Raw genomic sequence first — 21,495 nt, 5'->3', positions numbered from 1 at the left:
CGTGGGTAACAGTACAAAACTTTTGAGCTTTGTGATCTGCTAATGAACACATATAGTTTTGGAAAAAACATAATTTTCGGTACCTATGGCTGCTGAATATTTGATGCATTATCTGTCAATCACTTCAAATGGAGACTGTTCTGTATTAGTTTGGAGCCAGGAGTGGGGAACCTGTGGCCTTGGGGCCACATGTGGCCTTCTGGACCCTTGAGTGTGGCCTTTTGACTGAACCCAAATTGTACAGAACAAATCCTTTTAATAATTATGGAGATATTTCAAGACACGTCAGGGAACCTCATGAAATATAAATATTGTATATGAAATAGTCAAAAGGAGTTTATAATATTCAAAATGTAGGGACTCTATAACTATATTGCCCATAAATGATACTAAGAAATATGAAACTTGGGTCCTAGCTTATGTTCACTAAAGCAATGATGAAAAATTTAAGTTGAAAGCTAATGTGAAAAACAAAATAATTACATATGCAAATGTTAATACCACAGTCAGGAATGCCACGGAGATACAAAGTTAAAGAAAAGGTGGGAAAATCAGCCTAATACGATGAACTGTATACCTTCCATGTTGATTAATCTATTATAAAATAATGGAAACAAGTACATGTTTATTTTGACTCTTGAACCTTGGTTATGGATAACATCAAACACAAATGGGGTATACTGTGGGGATAAAAAAGTTTGGACTATGAATTTCCATTATGAATATTGTGATGTCCCCAAAACAGTTGCAGTGATAATCACATGATTATACAAGAGCATACTACTCTCAATTCACTAGTTTTTATTGTAGTAAATATTAAGTTAAAGAATGTGGAAGCAACATTCTTCTCCCTAGGTGGAGTGAGGCTCTGGTAAAGTATCTTCCAGTGGAGAGTAGGACTTTGTTTTGGAGAATGCTCTGAGCATATTTCAAAATGGTTCTTTTACCCTCCCTTTGTTAGAGAAAAAAGATCTTTTTCTTGGCTTTTCACTATGAGCTTTTCTCTATTGTAAGGTTTTTCAGCGGTGGCGAAAAGAAAAGAGACACAGAAAGAGAAAGAGTGGGGGGCCAAACCACGTGGCTTTATTATACACTCGTGGACGAGGTTCTGTAGCCCCAACAGCGGGGCCCCGGAAGTCGCAGCCGTTTGAAGGGGCTGAGGCCTTTTATACCCTTTGGGCGGGGCTAGGAACTTGTGGCGGGAAGAGCTGGGATTCTCTATTGTGACCTTGGATGGTTGGCAAGAAATAGGAGGGGCTGGAGGTATTTGTGGAATCCAGGAGCGAATCCAGGTGGAGATCTGGGTGTGGTTCCTCTCAGTGGGGCCTGGCAGTTTGTCCTTGGCAGGTCAGGTCACTAAGCGTTTTCTTTTTCCATCTAGGGAGGGGAGGGGGCCCCTGCCACCAGCCTTACATCTATGATTTGGTTTTTGGAGGTAAATTTCAAGAAAGTATGGGCTGTGGCCCCAGAGTTTCTCACTGTTTAAGCTAGTACACACTCACCCTCCAGTAATTTGTCAAAGTTACAATTTAAGTGTTTCTACCAGTGTATATGGCCCATGCAACTTCTGCTCCAGGTAAGTAGATTTAGGCTGTTATTCTGTGTATTTACCATCTGTCTCAAGATTTTGGGGTGGCAATTTTTCCTGTGACCTTAATTCTCTGATGAGTCTAAAAACTGATTTTTAGTTGGTCCAGCCTTTTCTTTTTGCAAACATAGGAATAGTGACTTTAAAGCCTTTTACATGTTGAAACTAAAACTAGAACTCTCTGGTACACATTTCTACTTCTGTAGTAGCTCTCTTTCATCAGAACCCCCTGTCTGTCTGCCCCGCTAAGTCTCCATGTTTCAGGTTGCTGGCTCACAGTGTGAATCACAGCGATAGTGGGAGGGTCAGAAGAGCTGTCATGGGCTCCCTCAACAATGGTGTTGGCCAGGGTCAGTCATCTTTCTCCTGGTGAGCCTCATGCTGTGTGAGGTAAAAGGCGACAGTAGTCCTCAGGAATGAGGTAAAACCTGCTCTGCTCCTCCAATGGGACAGTAGGGCAAATGCCACTGCTGCCCTGTTCCAGCAGCATGGTGGAATCCCCGTGTCTTTTGACATTTTAACTGCCAACCCTCCTCCACACCTACTTTGGAACAGACAAAGCAGTTTCTGCTCTGGTCTCTGTTTGTCAGGAAATTTTTTGTCTCCATGTCTTGGTGACCTGTGGTGGGTGAAGGGATTCCAAGTCACATATCCAGTCTCTCTATGGGTGGACACACACCACTATCTCAGCACTCCTCCATGGAAACCACAGGAAATCCATTTCTGTCCATTTCCCTTTGACCCCTGCTACAGGGCTCAAGGCTCTGACTCACTAGGAATGTCCTGCGCACTCTTGAATTATTGATAGGAAACTCTCCAGGAATATTCCTGTCTTTCATTCTCAGAATTTTCAGCTCCATAGTCCCCAAATGGGACACTGGTTACAGGAAGACTTAGAATAGCTAACACAAACAAAATCTGCACACTAGGGGTCATCATCATTTTAACAGAGCCTCCTGGCCTCAGAAATGGCACCCTCTGCTGACAAGACCAAGATGCCTGTAAGTTGCTTCCAACTCTTGTATTCTCAGGAAAAGATCAGAGAAGGAGGGCATCTGTATTCAAAGTAAAAAGCCCAGTGGGTACCAAGAGTGAGTTCTCACCATGCAAAAGTCGGTTCCCAAACTTGTTTTTCCCATCGCTGGAGGGGTATGTGGCAATCATGCCCTTTTGTATTTCTGGGGTTTTGGGTCCTAATTAGAAGTGCAACATCCACAGTGGAAAGTTTGGGTAAGCTCAGGAGAATCTCAGGGCATGAGGAGCCCTCACCCTGCAGGATGGTCCATGGACAAGGTGTAATAAGTATGATCTGCGGCCATCACCAGAAGTTTCTATCTGAAATCCTTATTGGAATAGACACAGAACCTATAGTAGTTTGTGTGAAATTCAAGGGATCTTACATTTTTCTAACAAATAATGCTGGGTAATATCTTGATCCTGCCTCCATCACCACATCAGTTTTTCTTACTGTTATGGTTGTTGTTTTGTTTGTTTTGTTTTTAATTTCAGCACCTCAGCACTTCCTCTCCACAGTGCCCATCTTGAGGTAGGCACCTCCCAATTCAGGTGATCCTCATCTACTCTCCCTGAGGAGGGACACGGGAATTGTTTTTCTCCTTTGGGCGCCTTTGCCACTAGGACCACACACATATGTTCCTAGACTCTAAATCTTTAAACTTAAGTGTTTTAAGACATTCTTGATAATACTAGAGACTACAAAGCTCATATTTCTTCAAGTTATGGAGGAGAAAACACCTTATAGTAGTAGATAAATAAATTTTATCTTTCTACTCCATGTCTGTAACCTCTTTTTGTTATTTCTAACATGCCATTATTTCAAGTGGTCATCTTTAACAAACTCATACAATTTTACAATATTAATATTTAATATTGGTCGAGAGTACGTTTTTGTTGTCTATTGTTTCATAGGAAGGCTAAAGTTAACAGGTGATGCTTCACAGGTGGCCCTTGTGTTCAGAGAGGCCCAAGATTTCCCTGCTCATTCAGTAATGGTGCTGTTTTGTATGGAAGGTTCAGAAGATCTTCCTCACTGGTTGATGGGCTGGAGCTGCATCCATGGGGCTGAGGTTGTAAAGTCCAAGCTGGGTTGGATTAATTGGCTCCATCAGAATTGTGGTGCCCCAGGCTGCTCAATCAGTCCTCACACATAGGCTGGCAGAGAAGATAGCCGTGCTGGGCCCCATTTTGCGAAGGCCTGTTGATCAGGTGATATGGTGCTAGCAAAGCCAGAAGTTCTTGATGCATTACTCCTGCATTGGTGTCTATAAATACTTTCCCAGCTCTCTCTCTCTCTCTGCCTATATAAATGAGGCTGGAAGATTTGACCCCAGCCCATCTCTGTCAGCCTCTTTTTTTGTACACTGAGAGCCCCAAGTACAGTCCCCTGGAAATATCTGCAGATTCTTGAATGCACCAAACTTGCTAATTTTTCTATCCAGGCCATTTCTGCCACCCAGAAAGAAGCACAGCTCTGGGTACCAGAGGAACTCCTGATCTCCTAAGGCAGTTTCCAAAAGTGGTAACTTTTAACATAATATATGTTGGTAGATATTAATAGTTGTTAAGAAAATAACAAAAAGAGGTTAAAGATACAGAGTAGTTGCATGTACATTGAATTCATAGAGAAATTAGTTTGAAAAACTAGAAGAAAAACTCAAGGGAACAAAATTACCAATGAAACAGTGGATGCCACGTACCCAGAACTGATGTGTTAAAGTAGATGGCTGTCTGAACGCATGATTTAATAATCTGTCTGATGCTTTATTATACAACTGATATAAATTACCAATATGAAAAAAAGGAGAAGAAATTTGAATGGGGAAGTAATAATTGACTCCATTAAAAGTGGTCAAAGTATATTACAAATGTATTGGGTGTGGATATTTTTAAGGCAAAGTTGTTTATAATTGCCCTTCTGCCTGGAACTTGTCCTTGATTCCCAAGCATGGGTGAGATGCTGGGAGAGGGCGGAATGGGCAACTGCACCTTGTCAATCAATTTCCCAAAGTGGCACATTTGTTATGTGATATGCTCCACAACAGGTAGAAGACTTGATCGTCTTGATGAAAACAGCATGGAGAATGTCTCCATCAACTTATTTTCTTCAAGAAAACAGAGCACGATGGTCATGGAGGCACAATGTGCTGGCATCGCCCTGTAACCAAGAAGAGGGCGGTGACATCTGATAGACTCTCCCTTGTTCAGGTTACTTCCCATTAGGTGTGGTTTCAAGATTACCTCAGATTCTAAGTAACCTTTTCTGCCCAGGGCCAAAAGCCCTGATTAACCACTTATAAAGCCTGTTGTTCTCAGTGGTCAGATTTATATAAGAATCACCTGGAAAACTTTTAATTTTCTTTATCGTCCATTTTATTGAGGTACATGTCACATGCAATAATATGCACCCATTTAGAATACACAGTTTGATACATTTTGAAAATGTTATGCATCTGGGTAATGACCAAACAGTCAAGATTAAGGCATCTGCAACACTCCGAAAGGTCCTCCAGGTCTTTGCAGTCAACTCTTTCTCAGCACCATCCTCCCCTCCTCCACCAACCCACCCTCCTCCTAGGAGCTGATGTAGTACTTTGGGCACAGGGGCAAATGGAACATTGGAGCTGAAGGATGATTCAAATTAGTAGACTGATTCCAGGCACCAAGCATATCCATGAAAGAGATAGGAGAGTAGGTTCTGGGAGGCAGAGAAGGTTAAAACAGAGCTTCTTCAACTCAGTACTACTGACATTTTGGACTGGATAATTCTTTGTGGCAGGAGCAGTCTTATGCTTTCTAGAATGTCTAGCAGCATCCCTGGCCCCTACTGGATGCCAGTAGCATCCCCCTACTTATAACCTCCAAATATCTTTTTAGACATTGCCAAGTGCCCATCCTCCCATCTCCCCTCAAGAACCAATAGGTTAAAGCATTATCTTCTCTCTAGAGGCCTTAAAGGGCTACAGGCCATTTCCCCTAGAAGCTCCTTCCCCTTTCTTTTTCCTGCCAGGCCCCAAGACGTTCACTTTCATTTCTCAGCTGCTCCTCATAGCAGGAAGAAATCACTTCCCCCAGAGGCTCTGCTTTGGTGAGTGAATCTAGACCAAGCTTGCCCCTGGCTTTTCCTCACCCTTTCAACTAGAAGCCGGGATTTCTCTGTTGGTGTCTCCAGATATGTGGGGAGGCTTGTGGCAAGGGTGGAGGTGGGGGGACTCCAGGAGGAACACTCTAAGTGAAGCGTGATTCATGGCTCTGAGGGAAGAAAAGCCAGCTTGCAGGCTTCCTGCTTCAACTGCAGACTGGGGAGGGGCAGCCTTGAAAGCAGTGTTGAAGAGGCAGAAGGCGTGTTTGTTTTCAGGAGGGAACATTATTTCTGTATGTTGAGAACATCCCCTCCTCTTCCTATCTACAGTTTTGATTTCCTACCTTGAGAGAGGAACAGGAATCCTCCCCCCGCCCCATAAAGAGATAAACAGAAGGTGTCTTCTTTTCTGCCCACTTCTACCTACTCAGAAGCTGGAGAGAGGACATCCCTGTTTTCCACGGGTGTGCAAACCCAAGCTGCTCATCTGGGTCATCAGACAGAGCCTCAGCCTCACCTACAACAGCTTACTTTGAAGGGAGACAAAGTGTCCAGAGATAAATTACAATTTTGTCTCCCCCAAGTTAAATACTTAGGACACACAATTTCCCCAAAGGGACTTCTAATAAACCCTGAAAGAATCTCTGCCATCATCTCCTTTTCCTTGCCCAAAACAAAAAATAATTAAGAGGGTTCTTAGCGTTTTCAGGCTACTGCAGAAGTTGGATTCCAAATTACTCATTAATGGCTCAGCCCTTATACAAAAACTAAAGCATCACCAACCAGACCCAATCTGCTGGGGGAAAAGGGAAAAGCAACACACAGGATTTTAATCAAGCTCTTACCCAGGGATCTGCTTTAGGACACCCCAATTATAGCCTCCTTTTTTCTTTTTTATACATAAAAGAAATGGAAATGCTCTTGGAGTATTAACTCAGAAGCATGGTGACAATCACAGGCCAATTGGTTATTTTAGCTAACAGACCCAGTAGCCAAAGGACACCCTCCTTGTATGAGAGCCATATCAGCTGCAGCCATTTTATGTAGGAAAATTGAGGAATTGGTCCTGGGGTCCCACTAATAATTTATGCCCCTCATTCTGTGGAATCTCTCCTAAATTCTCACCACACTCAACACGATTCCGTAAGTCGCCTTGCCTCTTATGAAGTGCTTTTGCTTTCTGCCCCTAACATCACTTTAAAGTGCTGCAATACTCTTAACAACTGCAACTCCCCTCTCTCTTCCAGATGAACAAGAAGAAGAACATGACTGCAGTCTACTAACTGATATCTTACTCTCTCCTAGAGCAGATTTACCAAAAACAACTATTGAAAATACCAAATTAATTTGGTTTACAAATGGTTCTTATTTAAAGGATCATCAGGGGCATTATCAGGTGGGATATGCTGTCACTTCCATAATAGACATAATAGAAAGTGCCCAACTCAAAGGAGTAAACTCTGCTCAAATGGCTGAATTAATAGCATTAACTTGCCGGAGCCAGCCGGCGACGTGCGGCACCTGGAGTTAGGGGGCGAGGCTGAGAAATGAAGAGACAACAAAAAGATGAGGACGGGAGGACGGAGTCCTTGCTGACTGCCGCACCTCGTTTATTTCAGTTGCTATATTTATACAGATAAGAACAAAGGAGAAGCAAAATGCATTGGAACAGGTGGTGCATGTCTTCATTAAACCAGAAAACAAAACAGTTCTTGTTTCTTTTAACCTTACGTCACTTTGATAGTCCTTTCCCTCGCTTAAACAGTTTTCTAATCTACAACTTAACTTTTTTCTGATATCAAAAAAGCTACAAATACTCAACTATGATCACTCAGACAGTTCAAGGAAAAGAGCACCCAAGCGTAATTAACAATTCTGGGAAAGGAGTGTGCAGGGCCTAGGGGGGCTATAAGCTACGAGGGCTGTGTGCACAGGATTACTTCAGTGACCTTCTATAATTGCTACTGTTATCTCCAGCACCCTCCGTGAGCTAGAAGAAAGGCCAAGAATGTCAGAGCTATGAGTTAAGGCGCCAGGTGCTGTGTCTCAAGGACCCCAGTGTTCCGGGCAGCAACCGCACTTCAACTCTCCCGTGTTCGGGACAGCTCCCAACATTAACTAGGGCTTGTATTCTGGCTAAAAAAAAGATAGCTACTGTATACACTGATAGCCGCTATGCCTTTGGAATAGCCCATGATTTTGGCATGCTGTGGAAACAGGGTTTCTTACCTCATCTAGACAACCTATAAGAAATGAGCACCATGTCTCAGAGCTATTAGAAGTAATTCAAATGCAAAAACAACTGGCAATCACAAAAATCCCTGGGCATTCCAAAGATAGCACTGAAGAAGCTAAGGGAAACAATCTAGCTGATACTACAGCAAAGAATGCTGCCCTAGGAAAGATGACCTGTTCTATACGAGAATGCACCTTCCAACCCACCGATATCCTCACTAACATTCTTTTACAGTATCGACAGGCATCAACCCCTGAAGAGAAACAAATCTGGCAGCAGAAGGGAAATATATTTGGCCCAAATAGAGAGTTATGGCTAGGTCCCAGTGAAAAACCTATGGTTCCTTTAGGTACATTTCCTCTCCTTCATTCATAAAATGACTCTCTGGGCCCCTGAAAAAATAATATTATAACAAAAACAATATTTATGGAAACCATCCCCCACAATAGCCCAAAAGATATATTTTCGTTATACTATATGTCCAAAACATAACCCTGGCAAGCCTTTACATGGCTCCCAAGGCCATTTTCCCTTGCCTGCAGGACCATTTGAAATTTAGCAACTGGACTTAATCCAGATGCCGCCATCCCAAAATTATAAATATGTGTTGGTCTTAGTTTGCACGTTCTCTCATTGGGTAAAAACATTTCCTTGTCAGAGGGCTACTGCCTTAACAGTAGACAAAATACTGCTAGAAAGAATCATTCCAGTTTGAGGAATCCCTTGTGAGTTACACAGTGATCATGACACTCACTTTACTGGATAAATTATCCAATCCATCTGCAAAATTTGGCCCATTATACAACATTTCCATTGTGCCTATCAACCTCGGCCCTCTGGATTAGTAAAAAGAACAAATGGCACAATAAAAACTCAATTAGCTAAGTTAACTGAAGCCTTTAACCTCCCCTGGCTGAAAGCCCTCCCACTGGTTTTGCTTAACCTTAGATCCTCTCCCTTTGAAAAACACTGTCTATCACCTTACAAAATAATAACAGAGAGACCTATGAGGCTAGACTAGGGCTTATATGAGCCAGCCCTACTTAACCACTTCAGCACCGGCGTCGACTATAGTCGATAGCCACAGATGAACGCGCACAGCGACTTTAACCGCCAGCCGTGATATGAAGGCACACAGCTGAGCATTGAATTTAGCCAACAGCCGTGATAATGACTTTTCTAATTTTTCATTTATCAAAATAAAATTGTGAACATTTAAAAATAACGTAATGAAAACATATGTATATGTTACCTATTCTGATTTACATTACAAGTAAAGCTGCCTGTAAAGTAAAACAAGCTATCAGTGCTTTAAAGCTTTCCTCATCACACAAGAGCAAAACAGATTCATCGTCAATGCACAACACAAATTATCGTGCGGACTATGAGTGCTGGCTGTGGGCAAGGTTTCGTGGCCGGTGAGTGCGGTACTAAAGTGCTTAAAGGAAAAATACTGCATTATTGTCAGGGGCTACTTAAAACTCTAACAAATAATACAAAGATGATAACAGAGTCTTTCCATGGTGAGCTCCCAGGGGCTAAAGACTCCAAAGATCATGGATTACAGCCAGGTGACTTTGTTTATTTAAAAAAGCACCAACTAAAAGACTCCTTACAACCTCGCTAGAAAGGACCTTACCAAATACTCTTAACTAACTCTTGCAAAATTAAAGAGAGTTGCCTCTTGGATTCATGTCTCACATCTCAAACGAGCACCTGACCACGCTCCTGACCACACTTGGTCTTCCAAATTGGTCTCTGACACCTGCCTACGACTTCAAACCAGCCTCTGAAGCAACGTCCAAAGCAATAACTAAAGCGGACAGTCTTCCAGAGACATTAGACCAGCCCAGTCCTCATAAACCCTAAAATAACTCTCATTCTTATTTTACTTGCTATAGAGTATATTGCTGCAAACCCTGAATGCTTTAATCAAGTCCCCCAAGAGGTTGTTTAGGATCTATAAAATCTCCCTTGGTATAACTTTCTAAATGGATATAGTTATAAATCTCCTTGTTAAAATTTAAAAAAATATTTCACTTAATCACCCTCCTTCCCATAATTCCCCCTATCTGCCTACCCCACGCCATACTCCTTCTCTCTTCAAACCTAAAAATTTCTCCTGGCTCCTTACAAACCTCACTACCTTCCCTGCTGATAAAATTCACATCATTTGGTATGACATAGATCAGGATAAAATAAAGGCCACTAAGTAAAACAGTTCCACTATAAACCTTCTGAGAGGTGTCCCCTTTGCAGGATACCTCTATTATAAAGCCTTCACCAAATATGATGCCCTGCAAAAATATTTACCGAATAATGCCTCAAGACAATTATTGAGAATATCTAATCAGGTAAAATATTATATCACAATAGACATAGATGATGACAAACTCAGACAATTGCCTGGATATGATGAAAAAAACCTAACAGCTTCCTGTATAAACTGCCACAGCATAAGCTGCCCGAATAATCACCAGCCATGTGCTGATGGCAGGATGCCCTTGTCCAGCACCAACCACACTAACACTGCCCATAAAAAACTATTTATGAGAGTCAGTTGGTGGACAGAAGTCTCTGACAATACAAATTCCACCCTAAGACAAGGGCGCCTCTGAAAAGCCTTATGGCGCACTCAGACAAAAGACATACTTAAAAATAACCTCCACCCATCTGACAATTATCTGGAATACCCAGTGGTTCTGAGTTGACTCGATTTATCCAAATTGTACTGAGGCCATTAATATACAATGGCAACAACATTCCTAATAAATACACCAAAATTGGTCATCCAAAAGACTAAATCACGATCTCATGGGAGGAATTCGAGCGGGGTTAGACATATGAAACAAGCTAAATTCACAGCTAATAAAAAATATCATTCCCTAAAAAAAGATTCTCTCTCAAAAATAGGCCACATAAATAATACTATTCCAAAAATAAATAAATAAATAAATAAATAGTTGCCCTAAAAGATAATATAACTCTCATCAAGTAGATAAAAAAGACCAGACAAAACATAAAGACATACGCCCAAACCCAAAGATAGAAGCAGACATATAATCTGACCCAACAAGGACTCATGTCCATGTTATTACAAATGAAATCTAAAATAGCTATAAAACAATGGCCTACAATATGCAGTGCTGAGGCTCAATTTAAACACCTATAAAAATATATGGAATAGATAGATCTAAAAATAAAAATTTTTAGATGATAAATATAAACTTAAACATTATATTTTTAAAATTCAGCCACCAAAGTTAAATAAGGCTCAACAATATTCTATAATTCAATTAGCCGACATTAAAATCATTGTCAATAATACAAAAATACTCCCCATGAAAAGCAGATGGGCTATTTTAGATGATAAAAATACATGGCATCCCATTTCCCTCTCAGACTGTGAAAATAAAAAAAAAAAAAAAATGGCTATACTCTCAAAACATTTAAAACCCTGATTTCTCCTCAGATTTGGCCCCTAATATCCACCCTCATAAAACATAACATCTAATATCTAAAAAAGGGCCATTTTTGCTGGAGAGACTACAAAATGACATTATAAAATTATATAATTTATTCTATAACAAAACCTCCTTTCCCCCCAAAAAAACTAATATATACTATAACACAAAGGTGGTAAAAAATTAAATTTGGTAACTATTAACAAGTACTATAATAATTTAAATATTAAAGATTAAATGTTTCTTAAATTCAGTTTATATCCTCCTCAAGATATTATACCTATAAAGACTAATTGGCCAAAAGAAAAATTAAATTTATTAGATTCTAAATTGATATCAGTTTTGCAATCCTCAAATAAAATTTACCATGAGATTCAATTGTTTATAAAAAGATAAACATATTATAATTATGATTAAAAAATATGATACATGCAAAAATTTTTTTAGCTGGTTAGGCTGCTTACTATCTTCTGATTCTACCTATAACTCTCTTTGACACTACTGTTTAATACTTTTATAACACTCATTGCTATATTATCATTATATGTTTCTTATAAATACTATATCAGATACAAAAAAAAAAAAATCAAAGGCAGATCATAATAGCTGGCAAAATAGATCTGGTCCAAGACATATTTTCAGGCTAGGCCCAAGGCCTGACTCTATTCGGCCCCCTTTAACTATTGGCCTTTAAATCAAATAGAGTTATGTCCCTCCCCTAAGATATAACTCCACCCATTTCTCAACACTAAATGACCAAATAGACAACTCTAGGAATGAGCCTTCCTAGCACCATGAGACTAGACAGACAACTGTAAAAATGAGCTTTCCTAGCACTGTGAGACCTCATGCTGATTATTGGCCTACACATACATTTCATAAAATAATCTTTGGCCAACAGGAAAAACTAAAGACTAAACTCTGATCTTTTTGTTTTACTCAAAACTCCTTCCTAAAGAGGCCAGATGAGTCACGCTCATAAGTGATAAATTCCCACTAAACAACTTTTGTTAACCAAATAAAACGTAGTTTACTTCCCAACCTGATTCCAATATAACATTAACATCACCTAAAAGATAAAAAAAAGTCCCCATCTTAACTCAAACATCCTAGAAGATGCCTATCTTAACTTTAACATTTAACATTCTCCTGTCTAGACCTCCCAGAGTGTTCACACCTTTATCATAAATTAACCATTTCCTTTCTAATCTTTTAGATAAAGCCTAACTCCCTCAGCCAATTGCAGCCAAAAAATCTTTAAACCCACCTATAACCTATAAGGCGTGCTTCGAAATGCTCCACCTTTTGGGGCCAAACCAATAAATGCCTCTCATATATTAATTTATGAATTTACCTATAATCCTTGTCTCTCTAAAATATATAAAACCAAACTATAACCCAGCCACAGCAAGCCCACTTGGTCAAGGTTTCTTAAAAATAGCTCCAGACCATGATCCTCAAATTTGACTCAAAATAAACTTCTTTCAAATATTTCAAAATTTATTTATTTATTTTTTATTTTTGGAGTATATTCTATTTATTTATTTATTTATTTATTTAAGCATATTATGGGGGTACAAGTGTTAAGGTTACATATATTGCCCATGCCTCCCTCCCTCCTCAAGTAAGAGCTTCACGCGTGTCCATCCCCAAACGTTGCACATCTTCCTCGTTGTGGTTGTATATACCCATCCCCTCCTCCCCCAATTTAAATTTTTCCATCCACAGTGTGCAAACCCAAGCTGCTTGTCTGGGGCATCAGACAGAGCCTCAGCTTCAGGGGCTTGGCCAGGGGAATACAAAGCTGGTAACTTTCACTTCCCTCGTGGCAACTGCTGAGGGGCTGTCCATGGCTATACTGACACATCTGCAGCCCTTGGCCTGCCTGAGGACAGCAGGTTGGATGACCTGACTCCTGCCTGCCTCTGTGTCCCCTTTTATCCTGTGTCCTTTGGAGCTTCAGTCTCAGGGCTCCTGTGCTACTTGCACATCCCTGAGTACACCTGCTTACTCTCACTTCAGTAGCCCATATGGCACCAGAGAACTCACCTGCCTTAGAACTTGAATCTTCATCGTCCCTTCTTTGTAGTGATTATTACCTAAGCTTCTTACTGTTCTGTGTTTTTCCTCTCTGGGAACTTATTAACCAGTTCAGTACTGTAGTCACTGGCCATGAAACCTTGTCCACAGCTGGCACTCATGGTCTGAATGATGGTTTGTGCTGTGCATTGATGACAAATCCGTTTTGCTCTTGTGTGGTGAGGAAAGCTTTAAAGCACTGAAAGCTTGTTTCACTTTACAGGCAGCTTTATTTGTAATGTAAATCAGTATAGGTAACATATATATGTATGTTTTCATTACATTATTTTTAAGTGTTCACAATTTTATTTTGATAAATGAAACATTAGAAAAGTCAATTCAAAATTATAGACTAAAGTCGATGCTCAGCTGTGGGCCTTCGTATCATGGCTGTCAGCTAAAGTGGATGTGTGCATTCATCTGTGGCTATCAACAATAGTCGACCCTGATACCGAAGTGAATAACAGGAGTCGGTTATTGCTCGGGAGTCCAAGGATACATTGGTCTTGCTAAGAAGTTTGACACTGAGCATGCCCTATGTTTAGCTCACATGTGAGCAATTTTCACCTTGGTTATATGCCACAGATACTCTAAGACATGCTGCCCTGTCCTCTGCTCCAGCTCTTCAGAGTTCACTGTCCCTGCCTTCCTGCAATTCCCTGCCTGACTTCTGGATAGGTCTGTGTCTGCCCACATGCTGATTGTCACCCCAAGATCTAATAATAGCACAAGGCCCAATAGGACAAAATGGATTCATTTGTCTGTTTAATTATTTATACTTTAATTCATAGGAACTGAAGCAGGCTGCTGATGTCAAATAATTCAATGAGCATCAATTTGACATTTGATAAATACAGAATACACATGAGAGCCCACATTCTAGTGAGGGAAAGGCTATAAACAAACAGTAAGTAATTGACAGAGGACACAAGAAGGTGATGAATACTATGGAGTAACATTTTTAAGAAGTTGCATTAGGATAAGGATTCTGTAGAATCTTCCTAAAGGCCTTACAACTTTAAATGGTTTTTACAAAGGCTACATTGTGAGAAGGAAATATTTGAATGAAAGTTTAATAATGTGAAGAATATAAAAGCTTCACCGCTGTCTCCTGGGGTTGGAATGGAACTAATGTGGGTTGGGGAGGAGTGTGCTGGGAGGTAGGCAGTGGCAGGGGATGTGGGATGTGGACCTACCTGGACCATTCTGAATTCTGGCCTCACTCTGGATGGCATGGCTTTGAGCAGAGGAGTGACAAGATTGACATGTGCTAAGGTGACCACTGTGGCCAGTGAAATAAGAATGGTGATGACAGCAGAGTGACGAGGGCAATGACAGAATCGGGGAGAACAATTTCCTGGAATACAAGTGGCTTCTACCAGAGTGGTGGCCTTTGAGGTGGTTGGAAGTAATCAGGAGGAAACACCCTTGGCATATTCTGATGAACTGAGAGGAAAAGATGAGACTACAGGTATCTCAATGAAAATGAAAATGATCCTGTGTTTAAAAGTGAGTTCTTTGAAATATATCAACAAGACCAATAGAGCTTTTGCAGAGAGGGTCATTAATGTGGTACAGATTTGGCTCTGGACCCTAAGGGTGGCTGAAGCAGGAACTCTGTGCATAGAGGAATGGGGAGGAGAAATTGCACTGTTTCTGAGTTCCACAGGTCTCCAGATACAGAGAACAGGTTCTGCTTTTCCCACTGGCAGTTCCTGACCCAGGGACCAGGAGAAGTACCTGGGATATTGTCTAAAAACTTCAAGGGACATCCTTCCCTACATGCCACTTCCTAGAGACACTCTAGTTTTACTGTCTAACCTGAAGAGAGACACAGAGTTTGCATTATCATGAGTCCGGATGTTAGGAGAAAACTGAAATGAAGGGTGCAATCACATGACAGCTGTGCTAGCCAGCTGACCTGGAAGTTTTACCAGGCAGATGGCACTCATGTTGGCATCTCTACCTTCCTGACTGCTGCTGGGCTTGGGTCACTCTTGAGCAGTGCTGGGGTCATTTCCCATACATGGGACTTGGCTCCTCTGCACTTACCATGTTCTTAGGCCATCATGGTGGCAGCTGCTTTGACATTAATTTGCAGCCCTACTGTGGACATGAGCTCACAACCCCATGGCAGAATGCATGTTCCACTGGTCCCTCTTCTGTAAGCCCTTGGTGTTTCTCAGCATTGGTTGGATACCAATGGGAATAAGAGATAGAGAACCCCACAGCCATGGGTAGCTCATAGCTTCAGTCATAAACAGGGGTGGATATTATCAAATCATATAAACCCCTGGTTTTAATAGTCATTGGAGCCTGGTCAGACCAAAGCCACTGTAGCCAGGGGCTACCAGCATTTAGCCTTTGAATGATATTTAGTATCTGTTCCTTTGGCTAGATTATACCTGCCATCCCCCTCACAGCCTTTTGGCTCATTAGTTGCTTTTCGTGGATAGCTGGGGCAGTAGGCAGATCTGTAGGCATAGATTTATCTCCATACAGCTTTTATTGTGCCCTACTCTTTCTTTTGCAGGCTAGGGGAAGTTTTATATGTTGTTGCATATCCCAGATCTTTTATTATCAAACCATTACTATTGTATTAGTTTCCCAGGGCTGTTGTAACAAATGATCACAAACTGGATGGCTTACAGCAATAGGACATTATTCTCTCACTGTTTAGAAGTCTAAAAGTCCAAAATCAAGATGGTGACAGACTTAGTATCTTCAGGAGACATCAAGGAATCATATGTTCTATGCCTCTCTCCTAGTTTCTAGTAGTTTCTAACAATTCTTGACATTCCTTGGCTTGTAGCTGCATTACTCACATCTCTGCCTCTATTGTCCCATGGCTTTCTTCCCTGTGTGTCTGACTGTTACAGATAAGTCACTTGATTTAGTACCCTACAGATCTTTGAATCTATGACCATTGAATCTATGAATTTAGGGTACTATTTTGTTACAAGAGTTGCAACCCTCTTTGGTAAGGTCTGTGCTTACCAAAAAATAAATAAAATAAAATACTGTGGAAAGTAATGCCAATGGCCGAGAAAAAAGGACTGAAGCCTAATGATAACCCTTTTTTCTCCACATGTCCAATCTAATAATCAATCTTTTCTCTGTTATCTTGCCCAGTTCTCACTCTCATCTACTTGTATTTCCTCCAGCAACTTTTTCTATATTCTTCCATCACTCCCTGAGCCCTCATCATTGGAAAGAGACTGTCACTTTGACATTATTTGAAAAACGTCACATATCCATGACCCTTCACGCTCTTGTGATGCCAAAGAGCTAGCAGTTCTTCACATTCCAGCCACACTAACATTTTAAAACTTCAGAAGATGCTATGATGCTATGTCCCCCATCAACAGTGCATTCATGTATGCCATTCTTTCTACCTAAAATAGTTTGTTTTTTTCTCATTCAGTTTCTGCTACTGACAGCATTCATCTTTCAGTCCACCTCTCACTCATTCAAGGAGGATATCTTGGAAAGTCTCCTATATGAAAAACTATTTCTCAAAAACATATATGGTATGTAGTGTTTATGGTAGTGTTTATCACACCTGCCAATTTACTCTTTTATGGATGATTATATAATTAGCTTCTTTGTGTTTTAGCTGACTATAATTTTATTATGGCTAATAATACTATCTGTTTGTACTCGACTTGGATTTTTTAATCCATTTCCTGGATTTTAATGACTGAAGATAATCTATTTTCAGTGAGAATTTACTGAATGAATAAATCAATAATTGGCATTCAATTAGTGCATGTGGATTTGAAACAGAATAGAACTTCATCTCTCCAAAATGTGATGTCTTCTTATATATTGAGAATTCTCTCCCATGACTACCAGCCATCTCATTGGTATTTCTGTTCCTCAGCTATCTTGCATGCATATCCATCTTTGTGTCCTACAAATGAGCACAATTAGGTTCCTATCAACATTTTTGACATATTTCCCAGCCATGATACAATCCCACCATCTACAAACACAAGACCCCTCCTCATCTTCCAGCTTGCCCGAATTCATCCATTCCTACACTCTCATAGCACTGGGTACCAATCTACTTCTTTCAGACTTTACGTATGCTTGTCTTAGTTTAAATATGTGAGGTTGCACCCAACATAGATTGGATATTATGTTCACTCCAATTCTGCCTATTGAGTTCAATTATCTTTGTAAGTCACTTAATTTTATATATCCATCTAAAGAGAGGGAATATTATTATTTCTCAAGAATTCTGGAGGAGGAACAAATAGGTCAAAGTAATTTGTAAGTTATAGTTGGTTATGAAATTGTTAGTGATAAAATTATCCCCATATTGTGGCCATGGCTGATTTTGTTGGTATCTCTGGGAAGTGTGTGAGATCATACAAGGACTCTATGTGGCCAGGTATGTTAAAAGGTAAACTCTTTTTCACTGGAAAACATACCTATGGTCCCAAAGCTCAGCTGTTGGAGAATTTCTAAATGAGAGAAGGAAATAGTGAAATACTGATAAGACAAGTCTATGAAAAGATGGGGAGGTTCTTTATATATTCATCAAACATTATGTTCCCATTGTTCTAGACACTTGGAATGCAGCAGTAAAAAAAAGTGCGTAATCTATGTATGAATTATATTTGAGGAGAGGAAAAGTAGATGCCTCTAAAGATAGATACCATGTATCCTGTGGTGATGACAATACAGATGACAAATGTACAGTTAGTGATGATTTTGTGGTTGTGCTGTCGATAAGCTAGTCAGAGCAGGCCCTTCTGCTGAGGAGAATGTGAGGAGTCCGTTGAATGAGGTATAAATAAAAGTCATTCAAATACCAACAGGAGGATCATAACAGACTGAGCAGGGAGCAACTGCAAAAGCCCTAAGGCGTTAATGGCTTACCTAGACTATTGAATTCTATTTCTTCTTTTTTGATCTCCAGTGGTTATTGCCTTGCCCATTCCTTGATGTGAGCCAGCTAGAAACCTTTTTATTTGTATCATTCTTATACCATCCCCTTTCAATCTGTCCAGCCATCCAGGAGTCTTTAAGCAAGAGCCTCAGGAGTTCCGGCAGGAAGAAGCCAGGGAAACAGTGCAATCGATGGCTTCAACAATCCTGTCGAAGGTGCAGAAGGAGGATATCTGTCCTGTCTGCCTGCAGCTTTTGACAGAACCCTTGAGTCTAGGCTGTGGCCACAGCTTATGCCAAGCCTGTGTCACTGTGAACCATGAGGAGGCAGTGATTGGCCCAGGAGCGACAAGCAGCTGTCCTGTGTGTGATATCAGATACTCAGCTGGGAACCTACAGGCTGATTGGCATCTGGCCAACATAGTGGAGAGACTCAGGGATGTCGATTTGAGGCCAGACTATGGGAAGAAGAGAGATCTCTGTTACCGCCATGGAGAGAAACTCGTACTCTTCTGTAAGGAGGATGGGAAGGTCATTTGCTGGGTTTGTGAGCGATCTCAGGAGCACCGTGGTCACCACACATTCCTCATGGAAGAGCTAGTCAACGAATGTCAGGTAGGGCCCTGGATGGAAAGAGACAGGGCAGCAAATGGCACTTGGTGGGAAATCTCACCTTTCTGTCCTTCTTTACACCCCTTCACACCATAGTCTTTCGGTCTGTGACCTTGTTCCATGCACATCTTTTATCCTATACTAAGCTTCCAATGGGGTACATGTCTGTGTATTCCTTCCATTTGCATAAAGAATGAGCCTAGTACAAACAGTCTGTTGGCCAAGAGTAGGCGGTGCCTTGGGATTTTCTCTGCTTTCCTTGTATGGCTGGTGAATTCTTTCCCAGAGTGAGCTCTCACTGCTCCTCTCAGCAGGATGATTCTGGGGAAACACTGGAACTGAATGAGGAAAGGGCATTGATAACAGGGAAGTAAGTACTTTCCTTTTGACAGGTGAGTACTTACTGTAAAGGAAGAGAGAATCAGGCTACTCTTGGATTAGGGAATGGTGCCTTCTGTCACCCAGAAATGAAGAATAGATTCACCTTCTCAGATTCTCAGATTTTTTTTCCATGTCATACATTCTAATAACCAGTCTCACAATTTCTGTAAACTGGCCTTTTCTGGGACCAATTTGTTTGTTCTTTACCCAGGTGCTGAGAAAGCTCATAGCTTAACTCAGGTGTGATTCTTTACCCAGGTGCTGAGAAAGCTCATAGCTTAACTCAGGTGTGATTCTTTACCCAGGTGCTGAGAAAGCTCATGGCTTAACTCAGGTGTGAATCTTTTCTCCCAGGAGAAGCTCCAAGCAGTCCTCAAGAGGCTAAGGAAGGAGCAGCAGGAAGCTGAGAAGTTGGAAGCTGACATCAGAGAAGAGAAAACTTCCTGGAAGGCAGGAGGGAACTCCTTCTGAGGATTTCTGAGACAGGAATCTTGGCAGGACCCTTGGTCCTAATCCAGGGAGGCCTTCTATTTGGTCCCTGACAGTGATGAGTCCTGAAGCCATTTCATTAGTTTTCTTCTTTGTCCTATTCCTGTCGGGGCTGGGGGCTGGAAAGTGGGCATATTACAAACACATAGACACCTGGAATTATGGAGAAGGATGAACTCAGTGGTGGGGAAGGTGCAGAACACTGCTCCGTTTCTCTTTTCCAATCAAGCGCTAATACTTCTGGTAGAAGACACTGAACAAAGGATCAGGGTTTTCCTCAAGGTTCCAATTGAGAGTGTGGTAATGCAGAAAGTCATTAGTGGCCAGGACAGCTGTCTACAAAGTAATCCTCATTTTGTCTCAAGGTTGGCCTAGAATAGACAGTCTAAGGTCATTGTTCTAGTAGGCACTGAAGGGAAAATAATAGGAAAAAACTAGCCTCTCCCCAAATTACTCCCCTCCTTCTACTCCCCACCTGGTTTAAAATCCACGGAAAATATTTATTTTCCTGGCTCCTAATTCCTTTCACAGGCCCTCGGCCTAGCAGACTCATTGCCTGTCTCCCTTGTCCACCCTGGCAGTATCGGGTACAGACTGAGAGACAAAGGATACAAGCAACATTTAATCATCTTAGAAGCATCCTCAACATTGAGGAGCAGAGAGAGCTGCAAAGATTGAAAGAAGAGGAGAAGATGACACTGGACCACTTGGCAGAGTCTGAGGATGAGGTAGTTCAGCAGAGAGAGCTGGTGAAAGAGCTCATCTCAGAACTGGAGCGTCGGGGTCAGTGGTGATCAGTGGAGCTGCTGCAGGTGAGAAGAATCGCCCAACCGGAGACTCTGGAACCACTGTCTGTTTCCTTTTCTTTTGTGTCCTTACGCTCTTATCCAGGTGGTGACACTAAGAGGTTGCTTTGGCCTTGCAGTGCCCTTCTTTGTCATCATTCCAGAGGTCATGGGGTGACTGAATATACCCATTCTAGGAGTGTATCCAACTGTCTGTAATTAATGAAGTAAGGGAGCACATTTGACCTTGGAGAGAAGAGCCATAGTAACCAGTTGTGGTCTCTGGGCCCCTGCTATCTGTGATCTAGTGTTAGACTTTTGTCAGTCTTCTTTTTACTTAGATTTGTCACAGGCAAACATGCATTATCAGGTTTAAGACATGTTCTTTTTTTAAAATTAAAATATGCATATTTGTTATTGCCAATATCTCATTAATTTTTTAAAATGTCAAATTATGTAATACAGAGCCTTACTTGGCTAGAGTTGGGCAAATATGTAGACAGGCACACACAAACTTGAGTGGGATATGTGTGTGTTTGTGTGTGTATGTGTGTGTGTATGTCGACTAGGACAGAGTACTGTTGCAAATCTATAGAGACTTGATGGAATAACTTGAAATAATGTTAGCATTTAAATAATATTTTTCTACAAAGTAATTTTTGCTTGACTTTTTGTTGTTGTTGTTATATTACCAAATGTTTCTGTTTTAAATTCTGGTACCAAGGAGAGGGGTAATTGATTTTCATTCATTGGATTATTTCCTTTGTCTCTGGTGCATACATTTCAGCTTCTTTGTATTCCTCTTGACTTTTGTCTTCTTCTTTTTTATTATTTCAGATTACTTTGGAACAGGGGTTCCTAAACCT

The 21,495-nt window shown here is 41.0% G+C and overlaps 1 protein-coding gene across 1 annotated transcript; it reads left to right on the top strand.

Annotated features, from left to right (window-relative positions):
- Positions 1-1,275: 1,275 nt before the first annotated feature.
- LOC105883481 (E3 ubiquitin-protein ligase TRIM34-like) lies at positions 1,276-21,052 on the top strand. Its single transcript, XM_076002234.1, has 5 exons — positions 1,276-1,576; positions 4,651-4,828; positions 5,616-5,693; positions 18,485-18,977; positions 19,710-21,052. The coding sequence occupies exons 4-5, from the start codon at positions 18,555-18,557 to the stop codon at positions 19,824-19,826; spliced, it is 540 nt and encodes a 179-aa protein (XP_075858349.1). The 5' UTR covers positions 1,276-1,576; positions 4,651-4,828; positions 5,616-5,693; positions 18,485-18,554; the 3' UTR covers positions 19,827-21,052.
- Positions 21,053-21,495: the final 443 nt, after the last annotated feature.

Source organism: Microcebus murinus, chromosome 4 (genome assembly GCF_040939455.1).
Source record: "Microcebus murinus isolate Inina chromosome 4, M.murinus_Inina_mat1.0, whole genome shotgun sequence".
Lineage (NCBI taxonomy): Eukaryota > Metazoa > Chordata > Mammalia > Primates > Cheirogaleidae > Microcebus > Microcebus murinus.
The sequence above is the reverse complement of the archived record's forward strand: the minus strand, read 5'-3'. Positions and strand labels throughout refer to the sequence as shown.

Coding starts and splice junctions, on each gene's coding strand:
- LOC105883481 (XM_076002234.1), top strand. CDS start 18,555: ATGGCTTCAACAATCCTGTCGAAGGTGCAGAAGGAGGATATCTGTCCT. Junction 18,978..19,709: donor AGCTAGTCAACGAATGTCAG/GTAGGGCCCTGG, acceptor CTTTTCTCCCAG/GAGAAGCTCCAAGCAGTCCT.